The sequence below is a fragment of the Anomaloglossus baeobatrachus genome, chromosome 6, assembly GCF_048569485.1.
Source record: "Anomaloglossus baeobatrachus isolate aAnoBae1 chromosome 6, aAnoBae1.hap1, whole genome shotgun sequence".
NCBI lineage: Eukaryota > Metazoa > Chordata > Amphibia > Anura > Aromobatidae > Anomaloglossus > Anomaloglossus baeobatrachus.
In genome coordinates, this window is record NC_134358.1 from 565,703,944 (window position 1) to 565,727,143 (window position 23,200).

The window sequence follows — 23,200 nt, forward strand, 5'->3', positions numbered from 1 at the left end:
TGGCTCGGCATTGTGCTTGGTGATGTATGGCTCGGCATTGTGCTTGGTGATGTACGGCTCGGCATTGTGCTTGGTGATGTATGGCTCGGCATTGTGCTTGGTGATGTATAGCTCAGCATTATGCTTGGTGATGTATGGCTCGGCATTGTGCTTGGTGATGTATGGCTCGGCATTGTGCTTGGTGATGTATGGCTCGGCATTGTGCTTGGTGATGTATGGCTCGGCATTGTGCTTGGTGATGTACGGCTCGGCATTGTGCTTGGTGATGTACGGCTCGGCATTGTGCTTGGTGATGTACGGCTCGGCATTGTGCTTGGTGATGTATGGCTCGGCATTGTGCTTGGTGATGTATGGCTCAGCATTGTGCTTGGTGATGTACGGCTCGGCATTGTGCTTGGTGATGTATGGCTCGGCATTGTGCTTGGTGATGTACGGCTGCAGTTGCTCGGCCATGAAGCCCCCGGCAGGTGCAGTGTTTGTGCTGATGTTAGAGGAGGTCTGGACTCTGCAGTTATGGGGTCAGCAGAGCGGTGGGGACATTTCTGTCCTCTGCTCCTCAGCACTCGGCCCCCCGCTCTGTAACATTACGGAGTCTCCACTTTGCTGCGGTTCCTTCCACTTCTCAGTAATATCACTCACAGGTGATGGGGAAGATTCAGGAGGAAGAAATGTCAGGAATGGACTTATTACCCCGGTGGCTCCTATTACAGGACGCGCTGGTATCAGTGAGCTCCGCACCACCAGTGCCTCTTTCACATAGCAGTAAAGGTAGACAGCATATTAGGGGGCCGGGGGTTAAACTCCAGGGGTGAGGGGCCCGAGGTTATACACTGGGGGTAATAGAGCCGGACGTTATAAACTGGGGGGTGTAACAGGGCCCCCGGTATATATCACAGGAGTGATATAATCCAGGATGTCCATTCTGGTACTTGTAGTGCCACGAGTCTTGTTAGGGCGTACCAGGGCCAGGGCTACAGATAGCTGGAGAGACAGGTGGGTCTGGCTATCCACATACCTCCTCCCATGGGTTTGTCTGCCACATGGTGAGGGTCATGGTGGGGAGACTGTGATGTCTCCAGGAAGGAGTCCTCTGAGAGGAGGGAGGATTTGCTTGTCCTGATCAGGACCATGGATAAGAGGTTTCAAGACTCTCTAAGTATAATGTCTATACACAGTGAGCTGCTAATCACAGCAGGTGGCGTGCCTAACCAGATGACCTCTAGCTGAACTAGTCCGGCAATGATAATCTCCTGAAGCTAAAACAAACATTACAGATAAAACACCACCCCAGGTCTTGATAAGAGAGGCATGGATGAAATCTGTGTGTTAACCCCTACAGCATGCTGTCTACAGATTACATAGCAAAAACCGGCTGACAGACTCCCTTTAAAATGAAAACTAAAAATTGTTACAATGGTTTCCATTGGGGTGAGCGTTCAGCGAGTCGCCGCAGCAGGCGCACGGCTTCCTCCCAGCTCGTTACAATGTATCAGTGCAGTATCTGGCGCCCGCGATATTTAGGCAATCAGTCCGCGCTGCATACAACTGCACGTAACACAGATTTCCAGGAAAGACGTGAAGCAGATCCATCTATCCAAATATAATACCGCAACAGCGAGGAGCGGAGGGAGCGGGGGATATACACAGCGCTCTGCAATGGAAAGCAGCCGCAAGCCAGCGACCGGCCGCTAAGGAGGTTCAGAAAGCGAAAGGAGGCGCGTGATTGGTTTCTACGGTTAACGCTAATGTTTTTTCTTTACAAACAGAGACCCCGCTGAGAAAACCCAGAGCACACGGTGCCCGCTGTATATACAACTGCACACAGCGAGTGCGCGGATTAAAGGGACAGTACACGTTATAAGACTGTGATAACTGAGTATGGATAATGGAGGAGATGTCACCTGCAGTCCTATGTAACACCACAGATAACACAGTGATATCTCTCTGAATACAGATAATGTAGAATATGTCACCTGCAGTCCTATGTAACACCACAGATAACACAGTGATATCTCTCGGAGTACAAATAATGTAGAATATGTCACCTGCAGTCCTATGTAACACCACAGATAACACAGTGATACCTCTCTGAGTACAGATAATGTAGTAGATGACACCTGCAGTCCTATGTAACACCACAGATAACACAGTGATATCTCTCTGAGTACAGATAATGTAGTAGATGTCACCTGCAGTCCTATGTAACACCACAGATAACACAGTGATACCTCTCTGAGTACAGATAATGTAGTAGATGTCACCTGCAGTCCTATGTAACACCACAGATAACACAGTGATATCTCTGAGTACAGATAATGTAGTAGATGTCACCTGCAGTCCTATGTAACACCACAGATAACACAGTGATATCTCTGAGTACAGATAATGTAGTAGATGTCACCTGCAGTCCTATGTAACACCACAGATAACACAGTATATCTCTGAGTACAGATAATGTAGTAGAGGTCACCGGCAGTCCTATGTAACACCACAGATAACACAGTGATATCTCTCTGAGTACAGATAGTGTAGTAGATGTCACCTGCAGTCCTATGTAACACCACAGATAACACAGTGATATCTCTCTGAGTACAGATAATGTAGTAGATGTCACCTGCAGTCCTATGTAACACCACAGATAACACAGTGATATCTCTCTGAGTACAGATAATGTAGTAGATGTCACCTGCAGTCCTATGTAACACCACAGATATCATTGTGTTATCTCTGAGTACAGATAATGTAGTAGATGTCACCTGCAGTCCTATGTAACACCACAGATAACACAGTGATATCTCTCTGAGTACAGATAATGTAGTAGATGTCACCTGCAGTCCTATGTAACACCACAGATATCATTGTGTTATCTCTGAGTACAGATAATGTAGTAGATGTCACCTGCAGTCCTATGTAACACCACAGATAACACAGTGATATCTCTCTGAGTACAGATAATGTAGTAGATGTCACCTGCAGTCCTATGTAACACCACAGATAACACAGTGATATCTCTGAGTACAGATAATGTAGTAGATGTCACCTGCAGTCCTATGTAACACCACAGATAACACAGTGATATCTCTCTGAGTACAGATAATGGAGTAGATGTCACCTGCAGTCCTATGTAACACCACAGATATCATTGTGTTATCTCTGAGTACAGATAATGTAGTAGATGTCACCTGCAGTCCTATGTAACACCACAGATAACACAGTGATATCTCTCTGAGTACAGATAGTGTAGTAGATGTCACCTGCAGTCCTATGTAACACCACAGATAACACAGTGATATCTCTCTGAGTACAGATAATGTAGTAGATGTCACCTGCAGTCCTATGTAACACCACAGATAACACAGTGATATCTCTCTGAGTACAGATAATGTAGTAGATGTCACCTGCAGTCCTATGTAACACCACAGATAACACAGTGATATCTCTCTGAGTACAGATAATGTAGTAGATGTCACCTGAAGTCCTATGTAACACCACAGATAACACAGTGATATCTCTCGGAGTACAAATAATGTAGAATATGTCACCTGCAGTCCTATGTAACACCACAGATAACACAGTGATACCTCTCTGAGTACAGATAATGTAGTAGATGACACCTGCAGTCCTATGTAACACCACAGATAACACAGTGATATCTCTCTGAGTACAGATAATGTAGTAGATGTCACCTGCAGTCCTATGTAACACCACAGATAACACAGTGATATCTCTGAGTACAGATAATGTAGTAGATGTCACCTGCAGTCCTATGTAACACCACAGATAACACAGTGATATCTCTGAGTACAGATAATGTAGTAGATGTCACCTGAAGTCCTATGTAACACCTGGTTCCCTGGTCCGCAGTGCACAGTACTGTGGCTCTCATGTCTGGTTCCTACAGGTGCAGGAATATCAGTTATTTGGCCTCTGCTGGAGCTGGTTTTGCCGCCATACTAAGAGCCCCCCAGGATTTATAATGGGGTCTCTATAGGTTAGGTGATGTGATAGGGCCCCTGTGCCCGCTGCTGATAGGTGATGTGATAGGGCCCCTGTGCTCTCTGCTGATAGGTGATGTGATAGGGCCCCTGTGCTCTCTGCTGATAGGTGATGTGATAGGACCCCTGTGCCCGCTGCTGATAGGTGATGTGATAGGGCCCCTGTGCTCTCTGCTGATAGGTGATGTGATAGGGCCCCTGTGCTCTCTGCTGATAGGTGATGTGATAGGACCCCTGTGCTCTCTGCTGATAGGTGATGTGATAGGACCCCTGTGCCCGCTGCTGATAGGTGATGTGATAGGGCCCCTGTGCTCTCTGCTGATAGGTGATGTGATAGGGCCCCTGTGCTCTCTGCTGATAGGTGATGTGATAGGGCCCCTGTGCTCTCTGCTGATAGGTGATGTGATAGGGCCCCTGTGCTCTCTGCTGATAGGTGATGTGATAGGGCCCCTGTGCTCTCTGCTGATAGGTGATGTGATAGGGCCCCTGTGCTCTCTGCTGATAGGTGATGTGATAGGGCCCCTGTGCTCTCTGCTGATAGGTGATGTGATAGGACCCCTGTGCTCTCTGCTGATAGGTGATGTAATAGGACCCCTGTGCCCACTGCTGATAGGTGATGTGATAGGGCCCCTGTGCTCTCTGCTGATAGGTGATGTGATAGGGCCCCTGTGCTCTCTGCTGATAGGTGATGTGATAGGGCCCCTGTGCCCGCTGCTGATAGGTGATGTGATAGGACCCCTGTGCTCTCTGCTGATAGGTGATGTGATAGGGCCCCTGTGCTCTCTGCTGATAGGTGATGTGATAGGGCCCCTGTGCTCTCTGCTGATAGGTGATGTGATAGGGCCCCTGTGCCTGCTGCTGATAGGTGATGTGATAGGGCCCCTGTGCTCTCTGCTGATAGGTGATGTGATAGGGCCCCTGTGCCCACTGCTGATAGGTGATGTGATAGGGCCCCTGTGCTCTCTGCTGATAGGTGATGTGATAGGGCCCCTGTGCTCTCTGCTGATAGGTGATGTGATAGGGCCCCTGTGCTCTCTGCTGATAGGTGATGTAATAGGGCCCCTGTGTTCTCTGCTGATAGGTGATGTGATAGGGCCCCTGTGCTCTCTGCTGATAGGTGATGTGATAGGGCCCCTGTGCTCTCTGCTGATAGGTGATGTGATAGGGCCCCTGTGCTCTCTGCTGATAGGTGATGTGATAGGGCCCCTGTGCTCTCTGCTGATAGGTGATGTGATAGGGCCCCTGTGTTCTCTGCTGATAGGTGATGTGATAGGGCCCCTGTGCTCTCTGCTGATAGGTGATGTGATAGGACTTTTGTGCCTAATACTGATATATTAGGACCCCTGTGCCCTCTGCTAGTCATGTGACATGTCAGGAATCCTGGACCCCTTGTGCTCACTGACATATGCGTCAGGATATTTTGGGACCCCAGCGCCTCCTGAAGGTTATTGGTACATCTCATGTAGGGACCCCGCACCCACAGTCGGCTACAGGTGCATCACATGTAGGGACCCCGCACCCACAGTCGGCTACAGGTACATCACATGTAGGGACCCCGCGCCCACAGTCGGCTACAGGTACATCACATGTAGAGACCCCGCGCCCACAGTCGGCTACAGGTGCATCACATGTAGGGACCCCGCACCCACAGTCAGCTACAGGTGCACCACATGTAGGGACCCCGCACCCACAGTCGGCTACAGGTACACTACATGTAGGGACCCCGCGCCCACAGTCGGTTACAGGTACACCACATGTAGGGACTCTGCGCCCACAGTCGGCTACAGGTACATCACATGTAGAGACCCCGCGCCCACAGTCGGCTACAGGTGCACCACATGTAGGGACCCCGCACCCACAGTCGGCTACAGGTGCATCCCATGTAGAGACCCCGCGCCCACAGGTGCACCACATGTAGAGACCCCGCGCCCACAGTCGGCTACGGGTACACCACATGTAGGGACCCCGCGCCCACAGTCGGTTACAGGTACACCACATGTAGAGACCCCGCGCCCACAGTCGGCTACGGGTACACCACATGTAGAAACCCCGCGCCCACAGTTGGCTACGGGTACACCACAGGTAGGGACCCCGCGCCCACAGTCGGCTACAGGTACATCACATGTAGGGACCCCGGGCACATGGTCCTCTATGGGTACACCACATGTAGAGACCCCGCGCCCACAGTCGGCTACAGGTACATCACATGTAGGGACCCCATGCACATGGTCCTCTACGGGTACACCACATGTAGAGACCCCACACCCACAGTCGGCTACAGGTACATCACATGTAGGGACCCCGTGCCCACAGTCGGCTACAGGTACATCACATGTAGAGACCCCGCGCCCACAGTCGGCTACAGGTGCACCACATATAGAGACCCCGCGCCCACAGTCGGCTACAGGTGCACCACAGGTAGGGACCCCGCGCCCACAGTCGGCTACGGGTACACCACAGGTAGGGACCCCGCGCCCACAGTCGGCTACAGGTACATCACATGTAGGGACCCCATGCACATGGTCCTCTACGGGTACACCACATGTAGAGACCCCACACCCACAGTCGGCTACAGGTGCATCACATGTAGGGACCCCGCATCCACAGTTGGCTACAGGTACATCACATGTAGGGACCCCGGGCACAGGAACATCTTATGAGACAGTGAGACCCGACAAGATCCTTTTCTTACTTTGTCCTTCGAATTTGCGTATAATGGTGTCCAGGAAGGTGTTCTGGGGGGCGACGTGACCTCTTCGGACAGGCATCCTTATCCCATGGGTAGCTGCTGCCGTCTATCCTCCTCCTCACCGATCACATGGAGGTGGGACGCGAAACCCCCAAAACAACACCCGTCTGAGTCTAATTCAAGCAAAGTAGATCCAGAAAGGGGAACATGGAGCGGTCCGCAGTGCCACGGGGCAGCGCCAAAGTGTCCCACGCTCCGGGAACGGAGACGCCTGAATGGTCGGAGTGCTACCCGATGCCCGTGGTCTTCTTGCGGCTCATTGGTAACTGCTAATCTCTCACCTGGGGCCGGGTAATATACGGGGAGGGTTTAGGACGCAATCCGATAATGCCAGGCGATGCCCATCCACCGGCCGCGCTGCTGCCGCCCAGCACCTGTATTTAAATCAGCCGCTGACTCTCAATGCCAATCACTGGGGCTCATCTGCACGTGGGCAGGGGGCGCTGTTAACCCCTTCTACGCCTCAGCCAGCAGTATACTCAGACAATAGGAGTCAGGGCGGGCAGCGCATGCCTCTCCGGAGCGGGTGGTCATGCTGGGCACAGCGGCTGACACTTATCTCGTCCTATTATTAGCAGGACCCTCACTCTCCTCCTCCTCGCAGTCAGCGTGGTCCTCCGCAGTCAGGGTATCATCATATCCACAGGACATAGGGCACAGGCAAGGCGGCATATAACGCAGGCCTGCGGGGTGCCCACACTGTCACCTGTTGGGGACACAAAGGAAAGGGACCTGTTGGCACGACCCTCTATGGGAAGCCAGGTGCCCACCCTAAGATAACACGAAGGTCATGAATTCTGACCACGGGGGCAACGGGTACCCGAGAAACTTCCCTGGAAGGTCCTGAGCTCGGCACCCTTGCTCCGTCCCGCAGGGTGGTCTTCAGGTGATCAAGCCCGTGCGTTCCAGCACGCTATCCCAATAGCGGCGCTGATGGAGATATCCCAGTGGCCTTGGGTGCTGGTGGCGCTATTATCCCATGATCCTTTGTTGAGGAAGGCGGGAATCGGTGGTGAGCGTGCACAGGAGGGAGGTCAGAGCCCTCGGATCCGGGTGATGGGGGGTCTTATTCCGCCACCTGAAGGGGCGCCCTCTGGTCGGTGACTCCGCGGCTGTCGTCTGGCAGGGTGCAGGACGCGTGCTCTAGCGTGGGGCTGGCAGGGAGCCGGGGCCGTCTCCTCCAGAAGGCATCCCCTTATTAGGAGAGAAGGCAGCAGGGGATGCTGGAGGAGACGGATGGTGTTGTGCCTGTTCTTGCTTGTTGATGCCGCCGCTGCTCCTCCTCCTCCTCCTCGCCGTCCTCCCCCTCCGCTGTCAGACAGAAGGGATTCCCAGCTGGGAAGCATCACAGGCTGCAGGCTCCTGTGTAATGGGGATGGGGGCACAGGTCTGTGTGCAGCCCCCCAGAGATATGGCGAGAGGTGGAGCCACTGCTGCCGAGGCCTCGTCCACACGACGCCTCCATCACAGGGGCAGGTGGAGCCGGCAGAGACAGGGTTAAAGGGGACAAATACAGGAATGATGGGTAAGAAGGGTAAAACGTGTTATGGGCGCCAGGGACAGGAGGAGTGAAAGAGGGGCGAGCAACAGGAGGTGTGAAAGAGGCACGAGGTACTAGACACGAGTGAATGAGGTGTGAGCGACAGGAGGCGTGAAAGAGGTGTGAGCGACAGGAGGTGTGAATGAGGTGTAAGCGACAGGAGGTGTGAATGAGGTGTGAGCAACCAGAGGCGTGAAAGAGGCACGAGGTGCCAGACAGGAGGAGTGAATGAGGCACCAGACACGAGGAGTGAATGAGGTGTGAGAGACAGGAGGAGTGAAAGAGGCATGAGGTACCAGACAGGAGGAGTGAATGAGGTGTGAGCGACAGGAGGCGTGAAAGAGGCCCGAGGTGCCAGACAGGAGGAGTGAAGGAGGTATGAGCGACAGGAGGCATGAAAGAGGCACGAGATGCGAGACAGGAGGAGTGAAAGAGGTGTGAGCAACTGGAGGCGTGAAAGAGGCACGAGGTGCCAGACAGGAGGAGTGAATGAGGCACAAGGTGCCAGACAGGAGGAGTGAATGAGGCACAAGGTGCCAGACAGGAGGAGTGAATGAGGTGCGAGCGACCAGAGGCGTGAAAGAGGTATGAGGTGCCAGACACGAGGAGTGAATGAGGTGTGAGAGACAGGAGGAGTGAAAGAGGTGTGAGCGACAGGAGGAGTAAATGAGGCACGAAGTTCCAGACAGAGAACACACAGCTGAGGCGCGTTGGTCTGAAGGTTCGTGGGATTAATACTTAGATTATCCAAAAACAGGATATTTACATCTCAAAGTAAATCCTGGCCCGACAGGAGCCCAAACTGTGGATGAGGCCGGAGCCACGTGCAGCTCATCACCTCTACCAGAGAAACCGATCACATGTGTCCTGCTTAAAGGGGAACTCCTCCGCTATATGTCCTGTGATCATAGAGAAAATACAGGGGGTAAATCTCACTACACAACTATTACACACATCTGTTACTGTAAGCAAAAGATCCACACTCAACATCATAACTGATCCCGAAATAAATCTGCATTATCCTCCAGAGCTGCACTCACTATTCTGCTGGTGCAGTCACTGTGTACATACATTACATTACTGATCCTGAGTTACCTCCGGTATTATACTCCAGAGCTGCACTCACTATTCTGCTGGTGCAGTCACTGTGTACATACATTACATTACTGATCCTGAGTTACCTCCGGTATTATACTCCAGAGCTGCACTCACTATTCTGCTGGTGCAGTCACTGTGTACATACATTACATTACTGATCCTGAGTTACCTCCTGTATTATACTCCAGAGCTGCACTCACTATTCTGCTGGTGCAGTCACTGTGTACATACATTACATTACTGATCCTGAGTTACCTCCTGTATTATACTCCAGAACTGCACTCACTATTCTGCTGGTGCAGTCACTGTGTACATACATTACATTACTGATCCTGAGTTACCTCCTGTATTATACTCCAGAGCTGCACTCACTATTCTGCTGGTGCAGTTACTGTGTACATACATTACATTACTGATCCTGAGTTACCTCCTGCATTATACTCCAGAGCTGCACTCACTATTCTGCTGGTGCAGTCACTGTGTACATACATTACATTACTGATCCTGAGTTATCTCCTGTATTATACTCCAGAGCTGCACTCACTATTCTGCTGGTACAGTCACTGTGTACATACATTACATTACTGATCCTGAGTTACCTCCTGTATTATACTCCAGAGCTGCACTCACTATTCTGCTGGTGCAGTCACTGTGTACATACATTACATTACTGATCCTGAGTTACCTCCTGCATTATACTCCAGAGCTGCACTCACTATTCTGCTGGTGCAGTCACTGTGTACGTACATTACATTACTGATCCTGTATTATCCTCCAGAGCTGCACTCACTATTCTGCTGGTGCAGTCACTGTGTACATACATTACATTACTGATCCTGAGTTACCTCCTGCATTATACTCCAGAGCTGCACTCACTATTCTGCTGGTGCAGTCACTGTGTACGTACATTACATTACTGATCCTGTATTATCCTCCAGAGCTGCACTCACTATTCTGCTGGTGAATACACTGTGTACATACATCACTTTATTCCTTCCCTTTATATATAATCCTATATGAATATTTGCTGGTTACTGTGTAGAACGCTCCAGACGGCCCCATCATGGCAGGGGTTAACCCTTCATCACTCACCAGTGTGGACCTGTCCAGTGCCACCAGGCGCTGCACATGAGCGGAAGCTGTTCTGCAGCAGTCAGACCCTGAGCTGTGCGTCCAGTCCTGGAGAGATAAAAGCACATATAATGTATATGTATGTATATAATGTCCTGTATACAGCATTGGACGAGCAGCAGCGTCTCCACCGGCAGCAACTGTGCATCTAATAATGCAAACTGTGATACTCTGCTGAGTGCATCTAATCCCATCCTGTGTGATATTGTCTGCTGAGCCGTGTATCTAATCCTCTCCTGTGTGATACTGTCTGCTGAGCTGTGTATCTAATCCTCTCCTGTGTGATACTGTCTGCTGAGCTGTGTATCTAATCCTCTCCTGTGTGATACTGTCTGCTGAGCTGTGCATCTAATCCTCTCCTGTGTGATACTGTCTGCTGAGCTGTGCATCTAATCCTCTCCTGTGTGATACTGTCTGCTGAGCTGTGCATCTAATCCTCTCCTGTGTGATACTGTCTGCTGAGCTGTGTATCTAATCCTCTCCTGTGTGATACTGTCTGCTGAGCCGTGTATCTAATCCTCTCCTGTGTGATGCTGTCTGCTGAGCCGTGTATCTAATCCTCTCCTGTGTGATATTGTCTGCTGAGCTGTGTATCTAATCCTATCCTGTGTGATACTGTCTGCTGAGCCGTGTATCTAATCCTATCCTGTGTGATACTGTCTGCTGAGCTGTGTATCTAATCCCATCCTGTGTGATACTGTCTGAGGGGGGCTCATTAGTCATATATATAATTTAGTGTAGGGGGCTCTCAAGATTCTCTGTATACACACAGTTTAGGGGGCTCACCTTAGTTACTGTAAATATATACAGTACAGGGGGGGCTCAGTGCTCTGTATATACAGTACAGGGGGGCTCAGTGCTCTGTATATACAGTACAGGGGGACTCAGTGCTCTGTATATACAGTACAGGGGGCCTCAGTGCTCTGTATATACAGTTTAGGGGGCTCACCTTAGTCACTGTAAATATATACAGTACAGGGGGGGCTCAGTGCTCTGTATATACAGTACAGGGGGGCTCAATACTCTGTATATACAGTACAGGGGGGCTCAATACTCTGTATATACAGTACAGGGGGGCTCAATACTCTGTATATACAGTACAGGGGGGGCTCAATACTCTGTATATACAGTACAGGGGGGGCTCAATACTCTGTATATACAGTACAGGGGGGGCTCAATACTCTATATACAGTACAGGGGGGGCTCAATACTCTATATACAGTACAGGGGGGGCTCAATACTCTGTATATACAGTACAGGGGGGCTCAATACTCTGTATATACAGTACAGGAGGGGCTCAATACTCTGTATATACAGAACAGGGGGGCTCAGTCCTCTGTATATACAGTACAGGAGGGGCTCAATACTCTGTATATACAGTACAGGGGGGGCTCAATACTCTGCATATACAGTACAGGGGGGGCTCAATACTCTGCATATACAGTACAGGGGGGCTCAATACTCTGCATATACAGTACAGGGGGGCTCAATACTCTGCATATACAGTACAGGGGGGCTCAATACTCTGCATATACAGTACAGGGGGGCTCAATACTCTGCATATACAGTACAGGGGGGCTCAATACTCTGCATATACAGTACAGGGGGGCTCAATACTCTGCATATACAGTACAGGGGGTCTCAATACTCTGCATATACAGTACAGGGGGCTCAATACTCTGCATATACAGTACAGGGGGCTCAATACTCTGTATATACAGTACAGGGGGGCTCAATGCTCTGTATATACAGTACAGGGGGGCGCAGTGCTCTCTGTATATACAGTACAGGAGGGCTCAATACTCTGTATATACATTACAGGGGGGGCTCAATACTCTGTATATACAGTACAGGGGGGGCTCAATACTCTGTATATACAGTACAGGGGGGGCTCAATACTCTGTATATACAGTACAGGGGGGCGCTCTATACTCTGTATATACAGTACAGGGGGGCGCTCAATACTCTGTATATACAGTACAGGGGGGCGCTCAATACTCTGTATATACAGTACAGGAGGGGCTCAGTCCTCTGTATATACAGTACAGGAGGGCTCAATACTCTGTATATACAGTACAGGGGGGGCTCAATACTCTGTATATACAGTACAGGGGGGGCTCAATACTCTGTATATACAGTACAGGGGGGGCTCAATACTCTGTATATACATTACAGGGGGCTCAATACTCTGTATATACAGTACAGGGGGCGCAGTGCTCTCTGTATATACAGTACAGGGGGGCTCAATACTCTGTATATACAGTACAGGGGGCGCAGTGCTCTCTGTATCTACAGTATAGGGGGCTCAGTGCTCTATATATACAGTACAGGGGGGCTCAATACTCTGTATATACAGTACAGGGGGGGCTCAATACTCTGTATATACAGTACAGGGGGGGCTCAATACTCTGTATATACAGTACAGGGGGGTTCAATACTCTGTATATACAGTACAGGGGGGGCTCAATACTCTGTATATACAGTACAGGGGGGGTTCAATACTCTGTATATACAGTACAGGGGGGGCTCAATACTCTGTATATACAGTACAGGGGGGGCTCAATACTCTGTATATACAGTACAGGGGGGCTCAATACTCTGTATATACAGTACAGGGGGGGCTCAATACTCTGTATATACAGTACAGGGGGGGCTCAATACTCTGCATATACAGTACAGGGGGGGCTCAATACTCTGCATATACAGTACAGGGGGGGCTCAATACTCTGCATATACAGTACAGGGGGGGCTCAATACTCTGCATATACAGTACAGGGGGGGCTCAATACTCTGCATATACAGTACAGGGGGGGCTCAATACTCTGCATATACAGTACAGGGGGGGCTCAATACTCTGTATATACAGTACAGGGGGGGCTCAATACTCTGTATATACAGTACAGGGGGGGCTCAATACTCTGTATATACAGTACAGGGGGGGCTCAATACTCTGTATATACAGTACAGGGGGGGCTCAATACTCTGTATATACAGTACAGGGGGGGCTCAATACTCTGTATATACAGTACAGGGGGGGCTCAATACTCTGTATATACAGTACAGGGGGGGCTCAATACTCTGTATATACAGTACAGGGGGGGCTCAATACTCTGTATATACAGTACAGGGGGGGCTCAATACTGTATATACAGTACAGGGGGGGCTCAATACTCTGTATATACAGTACAGGGGGGCTCAATACTCTGTATATACAGTACAGGGGGGCTCAATACTCTGTATATACAGTACAGGGGGGCTCAATACTCTGTATATACAGTACAGGGGGGCTCAATACTCTGTATATACAGTACAGGGGGGCTCAATACTCTGTATATACAGTACAGAAGGGTCTCAATACTCTGTATATACAGTACAGGGGGGTCTCAATACTCTGTATATACAGTACAGGGGGGTCTCAATACTCTGCATATACAGTACAGGGGGTCTCAATACTCTGCATATACAGTACAGGGGGTCTCAATACTCTGCATATACAGTACAGGGGGGCTCAATACTCTGCATATACAGTACAGGGGGGCTCAATACTCTGCATATACAGTACAGGGGGGCTCAATACTCTGCATATACAGTACAGGGGGTCTCAATACTCTGCATATACAGTACAGGGGGGCTCAATACTCTGCATATACAGTACAGGGGGGCTCAATACTCTGTATATACAGTACAGGGGGCTCAATACTCTGCATATACAGTACAGGGGGGGCTCAATACTCTGCATATGCAGTACAGGGGGCGCAGTGCTCTCTGTATATACAGTACAGGGGGGCTCAATACTCTGTATATACAGTACAGGGGGGCTCAATACTCTGTATATACAGTACAGGGGGGGCTCAATACTCTGTATATACAGTACAGGGGGGGCTCAATACTCTGTATATACAGTACAGGGGGGGCTCAATACTCTGTATATACAGTACAGGGGGGGGGCTCAATACTCTGTATATACAGTACAGGGGGGGCTCAATACTCTGCATATACAGTACAGGGGGGGCTCAATACTCTGCATATACAGTACAGGGGGGCTCAATACTCTGCATATACAGTACGGGGGGGCTCAATACTCTGCATATACAGTACGGGGGGGCTCAATACTCTGCATATACAGTACGGGGGGGCTCAATACTCTGCATATACAGTACAGGGGGGCTCAATACTCTGTATATACAGTACAGGGGGGGCTCAATACTCTGTATATACAGTACAGGGGGGGCTCAATACTCTGTATATACAGTACAGGGGGGGCTCAATACTCTGTATATACAGTACAGGGGGGGCTCAATACTCTGTATATACAGTACAGGGGGGGCTCAATACTCTGTATATACAGTACAGGGGGGGCTCAATACTCTGTATATACAGTACAGGGGGGGCTCAATACTCTGTATATACAGTACAGGGGGGGCTCAATACTCTGTATATACAGTACAGGGGGGGCTCAATACTCTGTATATACAGTACAGGGGGGGCTCAATACTCTGTATATACAGTACAGGGGGGGCTCAATACTCTGTATATACAGTACAGGGGGGGCTCAATACTCTGTATATACAGTACAGGGGGGCTCAATACTCTGTATATACAGTACAGGAGGGCTCAATACTCTGTGTATACAGTACAGGGGGGGCTCAATACTCTGCATATACAGTACAGGGGGGCTCAATACTCTGCATATACAGTACAGGGGGGCTCAATACTCTGCATATACAGTACAGGGGGGCTCAATACTCTGCATATACAGTACAGGGGGGCTCAATACTCTGCATATACAGTACAGGGGGGGCTCAATACTCTGTATATACAGTACAGGGGGGGCTCAATACTCTGTATATACAGTACAGGGGGGGCTCAATACTCTATATACAGTACAGGGGGGGCTCAATACTCTATATACAGTACAGGGGGGGCTCAATACTCTATATACAGTACAGGGGGGGGCTCAATACTCTGTATATACAGTACAGGGGGGCTCAATACTCTGTATATACAGTACAGGGGGGCTCAATACTCTGTATATACAGTACAGGGGGGCTCAATACTCTGTATATACAGTACAGGGGGGCTCAATACTCTGTATATACAGTACAGGGGGGGCTCAATACTCTGTATATACAGTACAGGGGGGGGCTCAATACTTTGTATATACAGTACAGGGGGGGCTCAATACTCTATATACAGTACAGGGGGGGCTCAATACTCTATATACAGTACAGGGGGGGCTCAATACTCTGTATATACAGTACAGGGGGGCTCAATACTCTGTATATACAGTACAGGGGGGCTCAATACTCTGTATATACAGTACAGGGGGGGCTCAATACTCTGTATATACAGTACAGGGGGGCTCAATACTCTGTATATACAGTACAGGGGGGCTCAATACTCTGTATATACAGTACAGGGGGGCTCAATACTCTGTATATACAGTACAGGGGGGCTCAATACTCTGTATATACAGTACAGGGGGGCTCAATACTCTGTGTATAGTCAGTACCGTCCTTCCTCCATGTGACGTCCTCTCCCCCGCGCAATCCTGTCTTCCCAGCAGCCCCTGCGTAGCTCCGCCCTTACGCTGAGTGGGACCACGCCCCTCTTCAGACGGCGGCGCTGCCTGCAGTAGTGTGCGGAGGGGCCGGCGGGCGGCGCTGCCTGCAGTGTGCGGTGGGGCCGTGTCTCCTGTCAGCTCCGTTTTGTAACAGGTAGGTGGCGCAGCACAGGCTGCTGGGGGTTGTAGTACTTCCGTGCACAGGTTTTGAGGCGGTCTTGGTGACGTCACTGATCCTGTGCTGTGTTCTCAGATAGATTTGTAAATTTTCCCCCTGAGGCCGCTATATAGTTGTCACTTTCCCAGCCCTGTCAGGTGTGTATAGTAATGGCGGCCATATTGGTTGTCACTTTCCCAGCCCTGTCAGGTGTGTAGCAGTATTGGCGGCCATATTGGTTGTCACTTTCCCAGCCCTGTCAGGTGTGTATAGTAATGGCGGCCATATTGGTTGTCACTTTCCCAGCCCTGTCAGGTGTGTATAGTAATGGCGGCCATATTGGTTGTCACTTTCCCTGCCCTGTCAGGTGTGTATAGTAATGGCGGCCATATTGGTTGTCACTTTCCCAGCCCTGTCAGGTGTGTATAGTAATGGCGGCCATATTCGTTGTCACTTTCCCAGCCCTGTCAGGTGTGTATAGTAATGGCGGCCATATTGGTTGTCACTTTCCCAGCCCTGTCAGGTGTGTATAGTAATGGCGGCCATATTGGTTGTCACTTTCCCAGCCCTGTCAGGTGTGTATAGTAATGGCGGCCATATTGGTTGTCACTTTCCCAGCCCTGTCAGGTGTGTATAGTACTGGCGGCCATATTGGTTGTCACTTTCCCTGCCCTGTCAGGTGAGTGTATAGTAATAGCGGCCATATTGGTTGTCAGTTTCCCAGCCCTGTCAGGTGTGTATAGTAATGGCGGCCATATTGGTTGTCACTTTCCCAGCCCTGTCAGGTGTGTATAGTAATAGCGGCCATATTGGTTGTCACTTTCCCAGCCCTGTCAGGTGTGTATAGTACTGGCGGCCATATTGGTTGTCACTTTCCCAGCCCTTTCAGGTGTGTATAGTAATAGCGGCCATATTGGTTGTCACTTTCCCAGCCCTTTCAGGTGAGTGTATAGTAATAGCGGCCATATTGGTTGTCAGTTTCCCAGCCCTGTCAGGTGTGTATAGTATTGGCGGCCATATTGGTTGTCACTTTCCCAGCCCTGTCAGGTGTGTATAGTACTGGCGGCCATATTGGTTGTCAGTTTCCCAGCGCTGTCAGGTGTGTATAGTAATAGTGGCCATATTGGTTGTCACTTTCCCAGCCCTGTCAGGTGTGTATAGTAATAGTGGCCATATTGGTTGTCACTTTCCCAGCCCTTTCAGGTGTGTATAGTAATAGCGGCCATATTGGTTGTCACTTTCCCAGCCCTGTCAGGTGAGTGTATAGTAATAGCGGCCATATTGGTTGTCAGTTTCCCAGCCCTGTCAGGTGTGTATAGTAATGGCGGCCATATTGGTTGTCACCTTCCCAGCCCTGTCAGGTGTGTATAGTAATAGCGGCCATATTGGTTGTCACTTTCCCAGCCCTGTCAGGTGTGTATAGTACTGGCGGCCATATTGGTTGTCACTTTCCCAGCCCTTTCAGGTGTGTATAGTAATAGCGGCCATATTGGTTGTCACTTTCCCAGCCCTGTCAGGTGAGTGTATAGTAATAGCGGCCATATTGGTTGTCAGTTTCCCAGCCCTGTCAGGTGTGTATAGTATTGGCGGCCATATTGGTTGTCACTTTCCCAGCCCTGTCAGGTGTGTATAGTACTGGCGGCCATATTGGTTGTCAGTTTCCCAGCCCTGTCAGGTGTGTATAGTAATAGTGGCCATATTGGTTGTCACTTTCCCAGCCCTGTCAGGTGTGTATAGTAATAGTGGCCATATTGGTTGTCACTTTCCCAGCCCTGTCAGGTGTGTATAGTAATAGCGGCCATATTGGTTGTCACTTTCCCTGCCCTGTCAGGCGTGTATAGTAATGGCGGCCATATTGGTTGTCACTTTCCCAGCCCTGTCAGGTGTGTATAGTAATGGCGGCCATATTCGTTGTCACTTTCCCAGCCCTGTCAGGTGTGTATAGTAATGGCGGCCATATTGGTTGTCACTTTCCCAGCCCTGTCAGGTGTGTATAGTAATGGCGGCCATATTGGTTGTCACTTTCCCTGCCCTGTCAGGTGAGTGTATAGTAATAGCGGCCATATTGGTTGTCAGTTTCCCAGCCCTGTCAGGTGTGTATAGTAATGGCGGCCATATTGGTTGTCACTTTCCCAGCCCTGTCAGGTGTGTATAGTAATGGCGGCCATATTGGTTGTCAGTTTCCCAGCCCTGTCAGGTGTGTATAGTAATGGCGGCCATATTGGTTGTCACTTTCCCAGCCCTGTCAGGTGTGTATAGTAATAGTGGCCATATTGGTTGTCACTTTCCCTGCCCTGTCAGGTGTATATAGTAATGGCGGCCATATTGGTTGTCAGTTTCCCAGCCCTCTCAGGTGTGTAGCAGTGTTGGCGGCCATATTGGTTGTCACTTTCCCAGCCCTGTCAGGTGTGTATAGTACTGGCGGCCATATTGGTTGTCAGTTTCCCAGCCCTGTCAGGTGTGTATAGTAATGGCGGCCATATTGGTTGTCAGTTTCCCAGCCCTGTCAGGTGTGTATAGTAATAGCGGCCATATTGGTTGTCACTTTCCCAGCCCTGTCAGGTGTATATAGTAATGGCGGCCATATTGGTTGTCACTTTCCCAGCCCTGTCAGGTGTGTATAGTAATGGCGGCCATATTGGTTGTCACTTTCCCTGCCCTGTCAGGTGTGTATAGTAATGGCGGCCATATTGGTTGTCACTTTCCCAGCCCTGTCAGGTGTGTATAGTAATGGCGGCCATATTCGTTGTCACTTTCCCAGCCCTGTCAGGTGTGTATAGTAATGGCGGCCATATTGGTTGTCACTTTCCCAGCCCTGTCAGGTGTGTATAGTAATGGCGGCCATATTGGTTGTCACTTTCCCAGCCCTGTCAGGTGTGTATAGTAATGGCGGCCATATTGGTTGTCACTTTCCCAGCCCTGTCAGGTGTGTATAGTACTGGCGGCCATATTGGTTGTCACTTTCCCTGCCCTGTCAGGTGAGTGTATAGTAATAGCGGCCATATTGGTTGTCAGTTTCCCAGCCCTGTCAGGTGTGTATAGTAATGGCGGCCATATTGGTTGTCACTTTCCCAGCCCTGTCAGGTGTGTATAGTAATAGCGGCCATATTGGTTGTCACTTTCCCAGCCCTGTCAGGTGTGTATAGTACTGGCGGCCATATTGGTTGTCACTTTCCCAGCCCTTTCAGGTGTGTATAGTAATAGCGGCCATATTGGTTGTCACTTTCCCAGCCCTTTCAGGTGAGTGTATAGTAATAGCGGCCATATTGGTTGTCAGTTTCCCAGCCCTGTCAGGTGTGTATAGTATTGGCGGCCATATTGGTTGTCACTTTCCCAGCCCTGTCAGGTGTGTATAGTACTGGCGGCCATATTGGTTGTCAGTTTCCCAGCCCTGTCAGGTGTGTATAGTAATAGTGGCCATATTGGTTGTCACTTTCCCAGCCCTGTCAGGTGTGTATAGTAATAGTGGCCATATTGGTTGTCACTTTCCCAGCCCTTTCAGGTGTGTATAGTAATAGCGGCCATATTGGTTGTCACTTTCCCAGCCCTGTCAGGTGAGTGTATAGTAATAGCGGCCATATTGGTTGTCAGTTTCCCAGCCCTGTCAGGTGTGTATAGTAATGGCGGCCATATTGGTTGTCACTTTCCCAGCCCTGTCAGGTGTGTATAGTAATAGCGGCCATATTGGTTGTCACTTTCCCAGCCCTGTCAGGTGTGTATAGTACTGGCGGCCATATTGGTTGTCACTTTCCCAGCCCTTTCAGGTGTGTATAGTAATAGCGGCCATATTGGTTGTCACTTTCCCAGCCCTGTCAGGTGAGTGTATAGTAATAGCGGCCATATTGGTTGTCAGTTTCCCAGCCCTGTCAGGTGTGTATAGTATTGGCGGCCATATTGGTTGTCACTTTCCCAGCCCTGTCAGGTGTGTATAGTACTGGCGGCCATATTGGTTGTCAGTTTCCCAGCCCTGTCAGGTGTGTATAGTAATAGTGGCCATATTGGTTGTCACTTTCCCAGCCCTGTCAGGTGTGTATAGTAATAGTGGCTATATTGGTTGTCACTTTCCCAGCCCTGTCAGGTGTGTATAGTAATAGCGGCCATATTGGTTGTCACTTTCCCTGCCCTGTCAGGCGTGTATAGTAATGGCGGCCATATTGGTTGTCACTTTCCCAGCCCTGTCAGGTGTGTATAGTAATGGCGGCCATATTCGTTGTCACTTTCCCAGCCCTGTCAGGTGTGTATAGTACTGGCGGCCATATTGGTTGTCAGTTTCCCAGCCCTGTCAGGTGTGTATAGTAATAGTGGCCATATTGGTTGTCACTTTCCCAGCCCTGTCAGGTGTGTATAGTAATAGTGGCCATATTGGTTGTCACTTTCCCAGCCCTTTCAGGTGAGTGTATAGTAATAGCGGCCATATTGGTTGTCAGTTTCCCAGCCCTGTCAGGTGTGTATAGTAATGGCGGCCATATTGGTTGTCACTTTCCCAGCCCTGTCAGGTGTGTATAGTAATAGCGGCCATATTGGTTGTCACTTTCCCAGCCCTGTCAGGTGTGTATAGTACTGGCGGCCATATTGGTTGTCACTTTCCCAGCCCTTTCAGGTGTGTATAGTAATAGCGGCCATATTGGTTGTCACTTTCCCAGCCCTGTCAGGTGAGTGTATAGTAATAGCGGCCATATTGGTTGTCAGTTTCCCAGCCCTGTCAGGTGTGTATAGTATTGGCGGCCATATTGGTTGTCACTTTCCCAGCCCTGTCAGGTGTGTATAGTACTGGCGGCCATATTGGTTGTCAGTTTCCCAGCCCTGTCAGGTGTGTATAGTAATAGTGGCCATATTGGTTGTCACTTTCCCAGCCCTGTCAGGTGTGTATAGTAATAGTGGCCATATTGGTTGTCACTTTCCCAGCCCTGTCAGGTGTGTATAGTAATAGTGGCTATATTGGTTGTCACTTTCCCAGCCCTGTCAGGTGTGTATAGTAATAGCGGCCATATTGGTTGTCACTTTCCCTGCCCTGTCAGGCGTGTATAGTAATGGCGGCCATATTGGTTGTCACTTTCCCAGCCCTGTCAGGTGTGTATAGTAATGGCGGCCATATTCGTTGTCACTTTCCCAGCCCTGTCAGGTGTGTATAGTAATGGCGGCCATATTGGTTGTCACTTTCCCAGCCCTGTCAGGTGTGTATAGTAATGGCGGCCATATTGGTTGTCACTTTCCCTGCCCTGTCAGGTGAGTGTATAGTAATAGCGGCCATATTGGTTGTCAGTTTCCCAGCCCTGTCAGGTGTGTATAGTAATGGCGGCCATATTGGTTGTCACTTTCCCAGCCCTGTCAGGTGTGTATAGTAATGGCGGCCATATTGGTTGTCAGTTTCCCAGCCCTGTCAGGTGTGTATAGTAATGGCGGCCATATTGGTTGTCACTTTCCCAGCCCTGTCAGGTGTGTATAGTAATAGTGGCCATATTGGTTGTCACTTTCCCTGCCCTGTCAGGTGTATATAGTAATGGCGGCCATATTGGTTGTCAGTTTCCCAGCCCTCTCAGGTGTGTAGCAGTGTTGGCGGCCATATTGGTTGTCACTTTCCCAGCCCTGTCAGGTGTGTATAGTACTGGCGGCCATATTGGTTGTCAGTTTCCCAGCCCTGTCAGGTGTGTATAGTAATAGTGGCCATATTGGTTGTCACTTTCCCAGCCCTGTCAGGTGTGTATAGTAATAGTGGCCATATTGGTTGTCACTTTCCCAGCCCTGTCAGGTGTGTATAGTAATGGCGGCCATATTGGTTGTCACTTTACCAGCCCTGTCAGGTGTGTATAGTAATGGCGGCCATATTGGTTGTCACTTTCCCAGCCCTGTCAGGTGTGTATAGTAATAGCGGTCATATTGGTTGTCACTTTCCCTGCCCTGTCAGGTGTATATAGTAATGGCGGCCATATTGGTTGTCAGTTTCCCAGCCCTCTCAGGTGTGTAGCAGTGTTGGCGGCCATATTGGTTGTCACTTTCCCAGCCCTGTCAGGTGTGTATAGTAATGGCGGCCATATTGGTTGTCACTTTACCAGCCCTGTCAGGTGTGTATAGTAATGGCGGCCATATTGGTTGTCACTTTACCAGCCCTGTCAGGTGTGTATAGTAATGGCGGTCATATTGGTTGTCACTTTCCCTGCCCTGTCAGGTGTATATAGTAATGGCGGCCATATTGGTTGTCAGTTTCCCAGCCCTCTCAGGTGTGTAGCAGTGTTGGCGGCCATATTGGTTGTCACTTTCCCAGCCCTGTCAGGTGTGTATAGTACTGGCGGCCATATTGGTTGTCAGTTTCCCAGCCCTGTCAGGTGTGTATAGTAATAGTGGCCATATTGGTTGTCACTTTCCCAGCCCTGTCAGGTGTGTATAGTAATGGCGGCCATATTGGTTGTCACTTTCCCAGCCCTGTCAGGTGTGTATAGTAATAGTGGCCATATTGGTTGTCACTTTCCCTGCCCTGTCAGGTGTATATAGTAATGGCGGCCATATTGGTTGGCAGTTTCCCAGCCCTCTCAGGTGTGTAGCAGTGTTGGCGGCCATATTGGTTGTCACTTTCCCAGCCCTGTCAGGTGTGTATAGTAATGGCGGTCATATTGGTTGTCACTTTCCCTGCCCTGTCAGGTGTGTATAGTAATGGCGGCCATATTGGTTGTCACTTTCCCAGCCCTGTCAGGTGTGTATAGTATTGGCGGCCATATTGGTTGTCACTTTCCCAGCCCTGTCAGGTGTGTATAGTAATGGTGGCCATATTGGTTGTCACTTTCCCAGCCCTGTCAGGTGTGTATAGTAATGGCGGCCATATTGGTTGTCACTTTACCAGCCCTGTCAGGTGTGTATAGTAATGGCGGCCATATTGGTTGTCACTTTACCAGCCCTGTCAGGTGTGTATAGTAATGGCGGTCATATTGGTTGTCACTTTCCCTGCCCTGTCAGGTGTATATAGTAATGGCGG

General features: G+C 49.8%; 2 protein-coding genes across 5 annotated transcripts in view; one reads left to right on the forward strand and one right to left on the reverse strand.

Annotated features, from left to right (window-relative positions):
• Positions 1 to 8,118, reverse strand: part of KCNH2 (potassium voltage-gated channel subfamily H member 2) — a 377,203-nt gene extending 369,085 nt beyond the window's left edge. The window contains exon 1 of the mRNA XM_075315765.1: positions 6,688 to 8,118. Within this exon, the coding sequence (XP_075171880.1) occupies positions 6,688 to 6,763 (76 nt within the window). The 5' untranslated portion in view covers positions 6,764 to 8,118. The remainder of the gene's footprint in view (positions 1 to 6,687) is intronic.
• Positions 8,119 to 8,123: 5 nt separating this feature from the next.
• NOS3 (nitric oxide synthase 3) overlaps positions 8,124 to 23,200 on the forward strand; it is a 176,204-nt gene continuing 161,127 nt past the window's right edge. For 3 of the 4 annotated variants that reach the window (XM_075315762.1, XM_075315759.1, XM_075315764.1), the window contains exon 1: positions 16,133 to 16,230. The gene's annotated coding sequence lies outside the window, so the exon portion shown is untranslated. Of the gene's footprint in view, positions 8,270 to 16,132; positions 16,231 to 23,200 lie in introns of those variants that run through there. The other variant, XM_075315761.1, reaches the window with a different exon arrangement.